This window comes from Salmo salar, chromosome 27, assembly GCF_965601325.2.
Source record: "Salmo salar chromosome 27, fSalSal1, whole genome shotgun sequence".
NCBI classification, from domain to species: Eukaryota; Metazoa; Chordata; class Actinopteri; order Salmoniformes; family Salmonidae; genus Salmo; species Salmo salar.
The window spans coordinates 33,435,818-33,448,791 of record NC_138317.1 but is presented as its reverse complement, the minus strand read 5'-3'; the positions used below and the strand labels follow the sequence as shown (position 1 = coordinate 33,448,791).

The window sequence follows — 12,974 nt, the reverse complement described above, 5'->3', positions numbered from 1 at the left end:
TTCTTGATGTGTATAATATTCTTTCGGGTACGCAATCTGGTTTCCACTCAGTTTATTGATGTCTGATTTGCTAAAAAAAAGCTTTCTTAGTGTCCAGCAAGCTTTCTCTACCCTTAACCTTGTTCTGAACATCTCCAAAACAAAGGTCATGCGGTTTGGTAAGAAGAATGCCCCTCCCCACAGGTGTTATTACTACCTCTGAGGGTTTAGAGCTTGAGGTAGTCACCTCATACAAGTACTTGAGAGTATGGCTAGACAGTACACTGTCCTTCTCTCAGCACATATCAAAGCTGCAGACTAAAGTTAAATCTAGACTTGGTTTCCTCTATCGTAAACGGTCCTCTTTCACCCCAGCTGCCAAACTAAATGTGATTCAGATGACCATCCTACCCATGCTAGATTACGGAGATGTAATTTATAGATCGGCAGGTAAGGGTGCTCTTGGGCGGCTAGATGTTCTTTACCAATCGGCCATCAGATTTGCCACCAATGCTCATTATAGGACATATCACTGCACTCTATACTCCTCTGTAAACTGGTCATCTCTGTATACCCATCGCAAGACCCACTGGTTGATGCTTATTTATAAAACCCTCTTAGGCCTCACTCCCCCCTATCTGAGATATCTACTGCAGCCCTCATCCTCCACATACAACACCCATTCTGCCAGTCACATTCTGTTTAAAGGTCCCCAAAGCACACACATCCCTGGGTCGCTCCTCTTTTCAGTTCGCTGCAGCTAGCGACTGGAACGAGCTGCAACAAACACTCAAACTGGACAGTTTTATCTCAGTCTCTTCATTCAAAGACTCATGTGTTGCTACCATGTTGTTGTCATGTTGTGTTCCTACCATGCTGTGTTGTCATGTGTTGCTGCCTTGCTATGTTGTTGTCTTAGGTCTCTCTTTATGTAGTGTTGTTGTCTCTCTTGTCGTGATGTGTGTGTTGTCCTATATTTATTGTGGCAGACCAGGGGGTTGGGTCAAAACGTTTACACAGATCATACACGGACAGAGTAGGATTAGCTCAGTTTCAAAGGTGTTTATTAACCTAATAGTTCAAAAGAAAATCATAGGTCTCCCCCATGAGACCCTCTCCGGGATACTGTCTTCTGGGCTCCGGGTCTTGCTGTATCCTGTGGAGAGCAAAAGCTGAACTCTCTCCGGTTACGTCTGGAACCATCCCCAGGAGTCCTTTCTTCCCCAGTCTCTCTCCTGTGTGCTACCCTTCTGTCAGCTTTATGGGACTCGTACAGCTGGTGAGCAATCAGCCCTTGATTACTCACCAGCCCCAATTAGTCCTGGCCGGAGAGCTGACCTGCTGTACGCCACATTATATTTATTTTAAATATTTAATCCCCCGTCCCCACAGGAGGCCTATTGGTAGGCCGTCTTTGTAAATAAGAATTTGTTCTTAACTGACCTGCCTAGTTAAAGGTTAAATAAATAAAATTATAATTAAGGACCCTGCGACTTAACACCTTCCTCTGCAACTGGATCTTTGTCTTCCTGACGGGCCGCCCCCAGGTGGTAAGAGTAGGCAACAACACATCTGCATGCTGATCGTCAACACGGGGGCCCCTCAGGGGTGCGTGCTTAGTTTCCTCCTGTACTCCCTGTTCACCCACGACCGCGTGGCCAAGCACGACTCCAACACCATCATTAAGTGTGCTGACGGCACAACTGGTAGGCCTGATCACCGACAACGATGAGACAGTCTATAGGGAGGAGGTCAGAGACACTGCCAGGACAACAACCTCTCCCTCAATGTGAGCAAGACAAAGGAGCTGATCGTGGACTATAGGAAAAGGAGGGCCGAACAGGCTGCCATTAACATCGACGGGGCTGTAGTGGAGCGGGTCGAGAGTTTCAAGTTCCTTGGTGTCCACATCAACAAAGAACTATCATGGTCCAAACACACCAAGACAGTTGTGAAGAGGGCACGACAACACCTTTCCCCTTCAGGAGACTGAAAAGATTTGGCATGGCTCCCCAGATCCTCAAAAAGTTCTACAGCTGCACCATCGAGATCATCCTGACTGGTTGCATCACCACCTGGTATGGCAATTGCTCGGCATCTGACCGTAAGGCGCTACAGAGGGTAGTGCGTACGGCCCAGTACATCACTGGGGCCAAGCTTCCTGCCATCCAGGACCTATATACTAGGCGTTATCAGAGGAAGGCCCTAAAAATTGTCTTAGACTCCAGTCACCCAAGTCATAGACTGTTCTCTCTGCTACCGCATGGCAAGCGGTACTGGAGCGCCAAATCTAGGTCCAAGAGGTTCCTTAACAGCTTCTACCACCAAGCCATAAGACAGGTGAACAATTCATCAAATGGCCATCCCATTGTTTTTACACTGCTGCTACTCGCTGTTTATTATCTATGCATAGTCACTTTACAAATTGCCTCGACTAACCTGTACCCTCGCACATTGACACGGTACCGGTACCCCCTGTATATATCCTCGATATTGTTATGTAATTTTCTTGTTACTTTTTGTTTTTATTTTTTTACTTTAGTTTTTTAGTAAATATTTTCTTAACTCTATTTCTTGAACTGCATTGTTGGTTAAGGGCTTGCAAGTAAGCATTTCACAGTAAGGTCTACTACACCTGTTGTATTCGGCACATGTGACTAATACAATTTGATTTGATGTAGATCTTATGGAGACCTTATGAAGAGCTTAGGAAGGCTTCATTAAGCCCTTAATGTTGTTTGTTTTAGGTGGGTCATTGTTGTGCTATAGTGGGACCCCGTCCTGCAAAAACATACATGTAAGGGATATCTTTGGCTGGCAGTGATTCTGTTTGCTTTCCTTCGCTCCACTATCGCGCTGGGCTGTTTTGCTAAAACTCAGTCGCACCTCTGTCTATAAGGTTCACAGGGTTCCAGGCCTGTCACACATTTATCTCCACACAGCTGTGCCTGTTTCCTCTAGTTTTTGGCCCCGATGTTCAGTGTTTTCCTTATTCTGCCACAGTTTTCCCCCTGGCTGCAATATTCTGAGAGCCATTTGGCAGGTGACTCTGACCCTTCTGGCTAGAGAGGAGAGAATAGAACTATCTGGTGTCAATGTTCTTGTTGTTATTTATCCTTGTCATCATTAGTGTCTGTCATTTTATCCCGTGTCTGATGTTTAGTCACGCTTTGTGGTGTTCATAACTAACATGATAAAATCTGAAAAAAGGATTCGGACTGTTATCTTCCTATTGAATTACTGTCTGGTTCCATTCGGCAGATTTGAGCTAGTTGATTAATGTAAATTGTCCAATTTGACATTCAAGTGAGAAGTAAAGAAATCATTTCTAATGTATTCTATTTTCTGTGTCACCTTAGAGCTGCTTTTGTAGTGTCACTGAGCACAAACTCACAGAAATACTTTCCAAGCCTTGATTATTAGGTTGGCGGGCAACCAGGCTACTAGGATATCTAAAGTTATGCTAACTCCTATATAATCGATTATGTAGTACAATAAAGTTACTTTAAGATGATTTGGACATGAAGCGCGGTAAATGCTAATATAGGAGATATTGACTTGCATTGGATTTGTGCCACAAAAGCTAAAACTTTTTAAACTAAAAGCATGGATTGCTGTCTTACCATGTCCATAGACTGCTTACAGGGTAAGGAAACCAATATGTCATGTTTTAATGTGGATCACTATCCCTTTAAGAGGGTGTTTGTTTGTTTAAGTTTCAAGTTTTAAAGTCACATGCACAAGTACAGTGAATTGCCTTTCTTGCAAACTCAAAACCCAACAATGCAATAATCAATAACAATGTAATACTAGAAAAAAACACGAGAAATAAGAATAGGAAATATTAAATACGCAATTAAGTAAGCATACTATATAAAGGAAATATTTAAAAAGTCCGTTCCAATACCATATTTACATGTGCAGGGATACTGGAGTAATGGAGGTAGATATGTATAAGGGTAAGGGGACTACGCAACAGGATATAAGATAAACAGAGTAGCAGCAGCTTGTATGTGAGTGGGTGTGTAGAGTCAGTATAAATGTATGTGCATATTATGTGTGAGTGAGCAAATTATGGAGTCAGTGTTTGTGTGTGTGTTGGAGTGACAGTGTGTGTGAGTGTGTAGGGCCAGGTTAACTCAGATAGTCCGTGTAGCTATTTTGTTAGCTATTTATCAGTTGTATTGCTTGGGGATAGAAGCTGTTCAAGAGGCTGTTGGTGTCAGACTTGATTCACCGGTACCTCTTGCCGTGCAGCAGCAGAGAAAATCTATGGCTTGGGTGGTTGGAGTCTTTGATGATTTTCCAGGCCTTCTTTTCACACCGCCTGATATAGATGTCCTGGGTGGCAGGGAGCTCGGCCCCAGTGATTTACTGAACTGTCCCCACAACCCTGTGTAGCACAATGCCATCAAGGGCAGTGCTATTGCCATACTAAGCAGTGATGCAGCCAGTCAATATGCTCTTAATGGTACGACTGTAGAACCTTTTGCCAAACTTTTTCAACCTTCTGAGGGGGAAGAGGCACTGTCGCGCCTTCTTCCCGACTGTGCGTGTGTGTTTGGACCATTTTAAGTCTAGTGATTTGGACACCGAGGAACTTGAAGCTGTCTACCTGCTCCGCTGCCGCCCTGTGGATGGGGACGTGCTCGCCCCCCGTTTCCTGTAGTCCACAATCAGCTCCTTGGTCTTGCTGACGTTGAGGGAGAGGTTGTTGCTCTGGCACCACACTGCCAGGTCACTGACCTCCCTGTATGCTGACTCAGGCCTATCACTTCGTGTCGTCAGAGAACTTGATAATGGTGTTGGAGTCGTGCATAGCCACACAGTTGTGGGTGAACAGGGAGTACAGGAGGGAACTAAGCACACCCCCCTGTGGGGCCTCTGTGTTAAGGGTTAGCGTGGCGGAGGGGATGTTGCCTACCCTCATGAGCTGGGGTCGGCCCGTCAGGAAGTCCAGGATCCAGTTGCAAAGGGTCCTAAGCTTGGTGACGAGCTTGGAGGGGTTTTGAACACTGAGCTGTAGTCAAATGAACAGCATTCTCACGCAGGTATTACTCTTATCTAGGTGGGTGAGGGCAGTGTGGAGAGCAATTGAGATTGCATCATTTATGGATCTGTTGGGGTGGTATACAAATTGGAGTGGGTCTAGGGGGGATGGGATGGTGGAGTTAATGTATGCCATAACCAGCCTCTCAAAGCACTTCATGATTCCAGAAGTGAGTGCTACAGAGTGGTAGTCATTGTGTTTATGTGTTCTGTGCAGAGTATGGAGGCCTGGGTCTGGACTTCAGCTACAGTATAGCTGTGTCAGAGGAGCTGGGTAACATCCGCTGTGGAGGCATCCCCATGGCCATCGGAGTCCAGACCGATATGGCCACACCTGCCCTGGCCAGGTAATGTATATGCACCCATCTGACCCATAGCCATGATATTTTCATTATGAGCCAATCAAGCAAGTCATTTCATTTTTATTTTGTATAATATTTTATTAGAGGAAAGTAAAAACATACAATCAATTGCACAATCACATAGCTTTTTCCCTTTGGACCTCCACCCTTCCCAATGTAATTTCATTTCTAAACTGCATAAATTAGTCTCTGATTCCCACTGACACACAAACACAAGAAACATTTGTAAAGTCAAGCTTTTGTGAGGACATGGAGACAACCCACTCTTCTGACATCTCCGCTTCAATATGCACACCAACAATCCAAAACTAGGACTTTGTGGCTTCTACAAGTAATAATTGACATGTTTAAATACTTCAGAATATATCATGTTGATGATGAGTGAAGCAGCTGTATGTATGTTATTCATTATACATACAGTGGGGGGAAAAGTATTTCATCCCCTGCTGATTTTCTACGTTTGCCCACTTACAAAGAAATGATCAGTCTGTAATTTTAATGGTAGGTTTATATGAACAGTGACAGACAGAATAACAACAAAAAAATCCAGAAAAACGCATGTCAAAAATGTTATAAAATGATTTGCATTTTAATGAGGGAAATAAGTATTTGACCCCTCTGCAAAACATGACTTAGTACTTGGTGGCAAAACCCTTGTTGGCAATCAGAGGTCAGACGTTTCTTGTAGTTGGCCACCAGGTTTGCACACATCTCAGGAGGGATTTTGTCCCACTCCTCTTTGCAGATCTTCTCCAAGTCATTAAGGTCTCGAGGCTGACGTTTGGCAACTCGAACCTTTAGCTCCCTCCACAGACTTTCTATGGGATTAAGGTCTGGAGACTGGCTAGGCCACTCCAGGACCTTAATGTGCTTCTTCTTGAGCCACTCCTTTGTTGCCTTGGCCGTGTGTTTGGGGTCATTGTCATGCTGGAATACCCATCCACGACCGATTTTCAATGCCCTGGCTGAGGGAAGGATGTTCTCACCCAAGATTTGATGGTACATGGCCCCGTCAAATGATGCGGTGAAGTTGTCCTGTCCCCTTAGCAGAAAAACACCCCCAAGCATAATGTTTCCACCTCCATGTTTGACGGTGGAGATGGTGTTCTTGGGGTCATAGGCAGCATTCCTCCTCCTCCAAACACGTTGAGTTGATGCCAAAGAGCTCCATTTTGGTCTCATCTGACCACAACACTTTCACCAGTTGTCCTCTGAATCATTCAGATGTTCATTGGCAAACTTCAGATGGGCATGTATATGTATTCTTGAGCAGGGGGACCTTGCGGGCGCTGCAGGATTTCAGTCCTTCACGGCGTAGTGTGTTACCAATTGTTTTCTTGGTGACATGGTCCCAGCTGCCTTGAGATCATTGACAAGATCCTCCTGTGTAGTTCTGGCCTAATTCCTCACCGTTCTCATGATCATTGCAACTCCACGAGGTGAGATCTTGCATGGAGCCCCAGGCTGATGGAGATTGCCAGTTCTTTTGCGTTTCTTGCATTTGGGAATAATCGCACCAGATGTTGTCACCTTCTCACCAAGCTGCTTGGCAATGGTCTTGTAGCCCATTCCAGCCTTGTGTAGGTCTACAATCTTGTCCCTGACATCCTTGGAGAGCTCTTTGGTCTTGGCCATGGTGGAGAGTTTGGAATCTGATTGATTGATTGCTTCTGTGGACAGGTGTCTTTTATACAGGTAACAAGCTGCGGTTAGGAGCACTCCCTTTATTAAGAGTGTGCTCCTAATCTCATCTTGTTACCTGTATAAAAGACACCTGGGAGCCAGAATCTTTTCTGATTGAGAGGGGGTCAAATACTTATTTCCCTCATTAAAATGCAAATCAATTTATAACATTTTTGACATACGTTTTTCTGGATATTTTTGTTGTTATTCTGTCTCTCATTGTTCTAATAAACCTACCATTAAAATTATAGACTGATCATTTCTTTGTCAGTGGGCAAATGTACAAAATCAGCAGGGGATCAAATACTTTTTTCCCCCACTGTAGCAAAATAAGCTTAGTGCGAGGTTTTGGCAACTAAGCCCTTTTTCTACTTGCCCAGGCTCAGATGAACTTATGGATTCCATTGTTATGTTTCTATGTGCAGTTTGAAAGAAGCTAACTAGCGTTAGCTCAATGATTGGAAGTCTTACGGAACAGTTACTTGATCAGCTCTTTAACCCCATTGTCTCTATGTTTTGTGACACTGCTAAATGGCATATACTGTAGGTTTGGCTCTACAGAGCTGAAGAAGGAGTTTCTGCTACCCTCCATAATGGGAGACAAAGTGGCCTGTCTGGGAGTGAGTGAAGTCGGAGCCGGCTCAGATGTTGCTAGTACGTTGCCTTCATTTAGTATCACACTAGTATTTTATTATGGCCTGACTTCCGCTCATCCCTCAAGCAGATTCTCAGTAAACACTCAACCAATCTGGGACGGAAAAGGAGGCTTTATCTATTTCAAATGCGGGGGACATCAGAGCACCAGCATGATTAAAACACTCTTAATGGCAAATGATAGCATGAAAATAACAAATATATATATTTATTCCCTTGTTTCATCTTGTTCAAAGCAGGAAGAACTTCAAGGCATGCTTATCTGTGCACCGACACTGATTTGGAGAATAAAGAATGATTTCTGTTCTGTTTAGAGTAATATCACTCCAGGCTCTAATCGTTAGAGTAGAGTGATATTACTCTAATCGGGCACCAATCAATTGTTAATCTATACCAGGGTTCCCCAACTGGCGCACCCACGTGGGATTTTATTTGTCCCCCCAAGTTTACTGAGCGTGAAATTTTTTTTTGTTGGACATAAAAGAAAGACTAAAAACACCAGCAATTTGGTTCCAAGTGATATTCATTTTGGAAATCTGTTCCAAAGTATTCCCACACAAAATAGAGAGAGACCTTTGGTAATGTAGTGTATGTGGACACCTGCTCGTCAAACATCTCATTCCAAAATCATGGACATTAATATGGAGTTGGTCCCATTTTTTTTGCTATAACAGACACTCTTCTGGGAAGGCTTTCTACTAGATGCTGGAACTTTCTGCGAGGACTTGCTTCTATTCAGCCACAAGAGCATTAGTGAGGTCGGGCACTGATGTTGGGCGATAAGGCCTGGCTCGCAGTCGGCGTTCCAATTCATCCCATAGGTGTTGAGGTCAGGGCTCTGTTCAGGCCCGTCAAGTTCTTCAACTACGATCTCGACAAACCATTTCTGTATAGACCTCGCTTTATGCATGGGGGCATTGTCATGCTGAAACAGGAAAGGGCCTTCCCCAAACTGTTGCCACAAAGTTGGAAGCACAGAGTCATCTAGAATGTCATTGTATGGTGTAGCGTTAACATTTCCCTTCACTGGAACTAAGGGGCCTGAACCATGAAAAACAGCCCCAGACCATTATTCCTCCTCCACCAAACTTTACAGTTGGCACTATGCATTCGGGCAGGTAGCTAAATAGGGAAGCGTGATTCATCACTCCAGAGAACACGTTTCCACTGCTCCAGAGTCCAATGGCGGCGAGCTTTACACCATTCCAGCCGACACTTGGCATTGCGCGTGGTGATCTTAGGCTTGTGTTTGGCTGCTCGACCATGGAAACCCATTTAATGATGCTTCTGACGAACAGTTCTTAATGCTGACATTGCCTCCAGAGGCAGTTTGGAACTCAGTAGTAAGTATGACAACAGCACTTAAAGTTGACAGGGGAAGCTCTAGCAGGACAGAAATTTGACAAACTGACTTGTTGGAAAGGTGGCATCCTATGACGAAGCCACGTTGAAAGTCACTGAGCTCTTCAGTAAGGCCACTCTACTGCCAATGTTTGTCTATGGAGATTGCATGGCTGTGTGCTTGACTTTATACACCTGTCAGCAACAGGTGTGGCTGAAGTAGCCGAATCCACTAATTTGAAGGGGTGTCCACATACTTTTGTGTATTTATAGTGTATATGTGATTGTATACAAATGTAAGCAGGGTTTGAAATGTTTTACAAAAAAGTCTACAATTTATTTGTATTTATGTTCCGGCACACTGACCATCCGCTCAAGAAGAAATCTTCCTGTGGTTGAATCTATACTGAAGAAAAATATAAATGTAATATACAACAATTTCAAACATTTTACTGAGTTACAGTTCATATGAGGAAATCAGTCAATTGAAATACATTCATTAGGCCCTAATCTATGGATTTCACATGACTGGGCAGGTGCACAGCCATGGGTGGGTCTGGGAGGGCATAGGCCCACCCACTGGGGAGCCAGGCCCAGCCCATCAGAATTATTTTTTCCCCACAAAAGGGCTTTATTACAGACAGAAATACTTCTCAGTTTCATCAGCGGTCCGAGTGGCTGGTCTCAGATGATCCTGCAGGTGAAGAATCCGATGTGGAGGTCCTGGGCTTACATGGTTACACGTGGTCTGCAGTTGTGAGGCCGGTTAGGCGTACTGCCAAATTCTCTAAAATGACGTGGTAGAGAAATTAACATTCAATTCTCTGGCAACAAATCTGGTGGACATTCCTGCAGTCAGCATGCCAACTGCGTGTTCCCTCAAAATGTAGACATCTGTGGCATTGTGTTGTGTGACAAAACTGCACATTTTAGGGTGTCCTTTTATTGTACCCAGCACAAGGTGCACCTGTGTAATGATCATGCTGTTTAATCAGCTTCTTGATATGCCACACCTGTCAGGTGGATGGATTATCTTGGCAAAGGAGAAATGCTCACTAAGAGGGATGTAAACAAAATTGTGCACAACATTTGAGATAAATACGCTTTTTGTGAGTATGGAACATTTCTGGATATTTTTTTATACTATAGATCTGTCCTCATGGAAATTGTATCTCAAACTACAGCAGCGTTCCCCATAGTGTGATTCCTTTTGGGCTGTGTGTTAGGACAGGGGTGGGCCACAGTTGTTTAGAAAAGGTTGTTCTACAGAACAAGTCCTATTTTTTTTTCTCTCTCTTTCTCCCCCCCCCAGCCATCAAGACGAACGCGGTGCGTGAAGGGGATGAGTATGTGGTGAACGGTGGTAAGATGTGGACCACTAACGGAACCCAGGCTGACTGGATGTGTCTCCTGGCCAACACCAGTAACGGTCCGTCTCACAAGAACAAGTCCCTCATCTGTCTGCCTATGAACTCTCCTGGTGAGACACAATTATATATACGTAGTCTACAGAAACTCTCCAATAGTCAATAGCTTCATCTCCAGTGATTGACCTTATTTTCTGAAATTGAACGCGGGCTATTGTTGAGGGCCAAATCCTAATTTGAGATTCTGTTAGAATTTGTGCTAAACTCCCATTTTAGGGTTAAGTGCCTTGCTCAAGGGCACATCGACTTTTCACCTAGTCGGCTCTGGGATTCGACTAAAGCGACCTTTCGGTACCTGCCGGAAGGCTCTTAACTGCTAGGCTACCTGCTGCTCTCCATCTCACATCGATACATGCATTAAGCCGATCTCAAGTTGGGATCTATCAACTATAGATGATTACATTTATATTCACATTTTAGTAATACCTCTGATTACTCACAACATTTTCAGTGTTCTGTGCAGAAGCCAATGTCCAAGACCAAGGGATTATTATAATCTCCAGACAGTGTTGTTATAATTTGTTAAGACTCCATTAGGGAGCTACCGGATGGCCTCTGGTATCCCAGCCAAGACACACATGATGACGCCTCTCTCTGCTGTCCCTCACAGGGGTTCACATCGCCCGCAAGATCGACAAGATGGGGATGAGGTCTTCCGACACGGCAGAGGTCTTCTTCGATGACGTGCGTGTGCCTTGCAAGAACCTCATTGGTCAGGAGGGGATGGGCTTCACTTATCAAATGCTTCAGTTCCAGGAAGAGAGACTTTGGGCGTGTGGCAACAGTAAGTACACATCTCCTATTCCGTCCTGTTCCCTTCCTCTCTCCCTCTCCCAAAGAATTTCTGTAGCCCAAAGACTTGAAACACATTTAGTTTTTTATCATGAGTCATTCAAAGGGGTTTCTGCATGTCAGCCAGTGTAAATAAAAGGTCTTTAGCAAATAAATAAGCTGGAATATCTCATTGATGTTGACGGGAAGTTCTTGAAAGCTTCCTGCTTGTTATATCCCAGTTAATTTAGTCTGGGCTTGATAACAGTCAGTCTGAGTAGGTTGTTAGCCTTTTTGGTATTTTTTTGTTGTATTTTATAATGATTCCCATTAGCTGTTGCAAAAGCAGCAGCTACACTTCCTGGGGTTGTCACACAAACACACACACAGTTACACATACCCACACTGATGAATCACTATATGACTCCATCAATTTGTATCATCCACCCACTTCCAAGTTAACCTGTTTGGGCTAGGGGGCAGTATTGAGAATTTTGGAAAAAATATGTGCCCATTTTTAACTGCCTCCTACACCAACTCAGAAGCTAGAATATGCATATTATTGTTCAGGTTTGGATAGAAAACACCCTGAAGTTTCTAAAACTGTTTGAATGGTGTCTGTGAGTATAACAGAACTCCTATGGCAGGCAAAAACCTGACAAGGTTTCATGCAGGAAGTGGCCTGTCTGACAAGGAGTCGTGCGTCTTGCATCTGTTTATTGAAAAGTAAGGATCTTAGCTGTAACGTGACAATTCCCAGGGCTCCAATAGGCTCTCAGGACGCGGGAAAATCATGAAGGTTGACGAGGCAGCCTCAGGCTGAAACAGATTATCATCTTATTCAAGTGGGCCATTAGGTGACAATGGAGTGAGGCGCGTGCGCGATTAGCCCCCGTGGAGTATTTTCATTCGGCTGTTTAGTTTATTGCAGATTCCCGGTCGGAATATTATCGCTTTTCTACGAGATAAATGGCGTAAAAATTGATTTTAAACAGCGGTTGACATGCTTCGAAGTACGGTAATGGAATATTTAGAATTTTATTGTCACGAATTGCGCCATGCGCGCGACACTTCTTTACTATTTCGGATAGTGTCTGGAACGCACGAACAAAATGCCGCTATTCGGATATAACGATGGATTATTTTGGACCAAACCAACATTTGTTATTGAAGTAGCAGTCCTGGGTGTGCATTCTGACGAAGACAACAAAAGGTAATCAAACTTTTATAATAGTAAATATGATTATGGTGAGTGCTAAACTTGCCGGGTGTCTAAATAGCGAGCCCGTGATGCCTGGGCTATGTACTTAGAATATTGCAAAATGTGCTTTCACCAAAAAGCTATTTTAAAATCGGACATATCGAGTGCATAGAGGAGGTCTGTATCTATAATTCTTAAAATAATTGTTATGCTTTTTGTGAACGTTTATCGTGAGTAATTTAGTAAAATGTTAGCGAATTCCCCGGAAGTTTGCGGGGGGTATGCTAGTTCTGAACGTCACATGCTAATGTAAAAAGCTGGTTTTTGATATAAATATGAACTTGATTGAACAAAACATGCATGTATTGTATAACATAATGTCCTAGGGTTGTCATCTGATGAAGATCATCAAAGGTGAGTGCTGCATTTAGCTGTCTTCTGGGTTTTGGTGACATTATATGCTGGCTTGAAAAATGGGTGTCTGATTATTTCTGGCTTGGTACTCTG

The 12,974-nt window shown here is 43.8% G+C and overlaps 1 protein-coding gene across 1 annotated transcript in view; it reads left to right on the top strand.

Moving 5' to 3' along the window:
* The window catches only part of zgc:85777 (isovaleryl Coenzyme A dehydrogenase), a 44,382-nt gene that overhangs the window by 25,585 nt on the left and 5,823 nt on the right, over positions 1-12,974 (top strand). Inside the window, 4 exon segments of the mRNA NM_001141719.1 lie at positions 5,246-5,375; positions 7,621-7,727; positions 10,381-10,548; positions 11,106-11,279. Of these exon segments, the coding sequence (NP_001135191.1) occupies positions 5,246-5,375; positions 7,621-7,727; positions 10,381-10,548; positions 11,106-11,279 (579 nt within the window).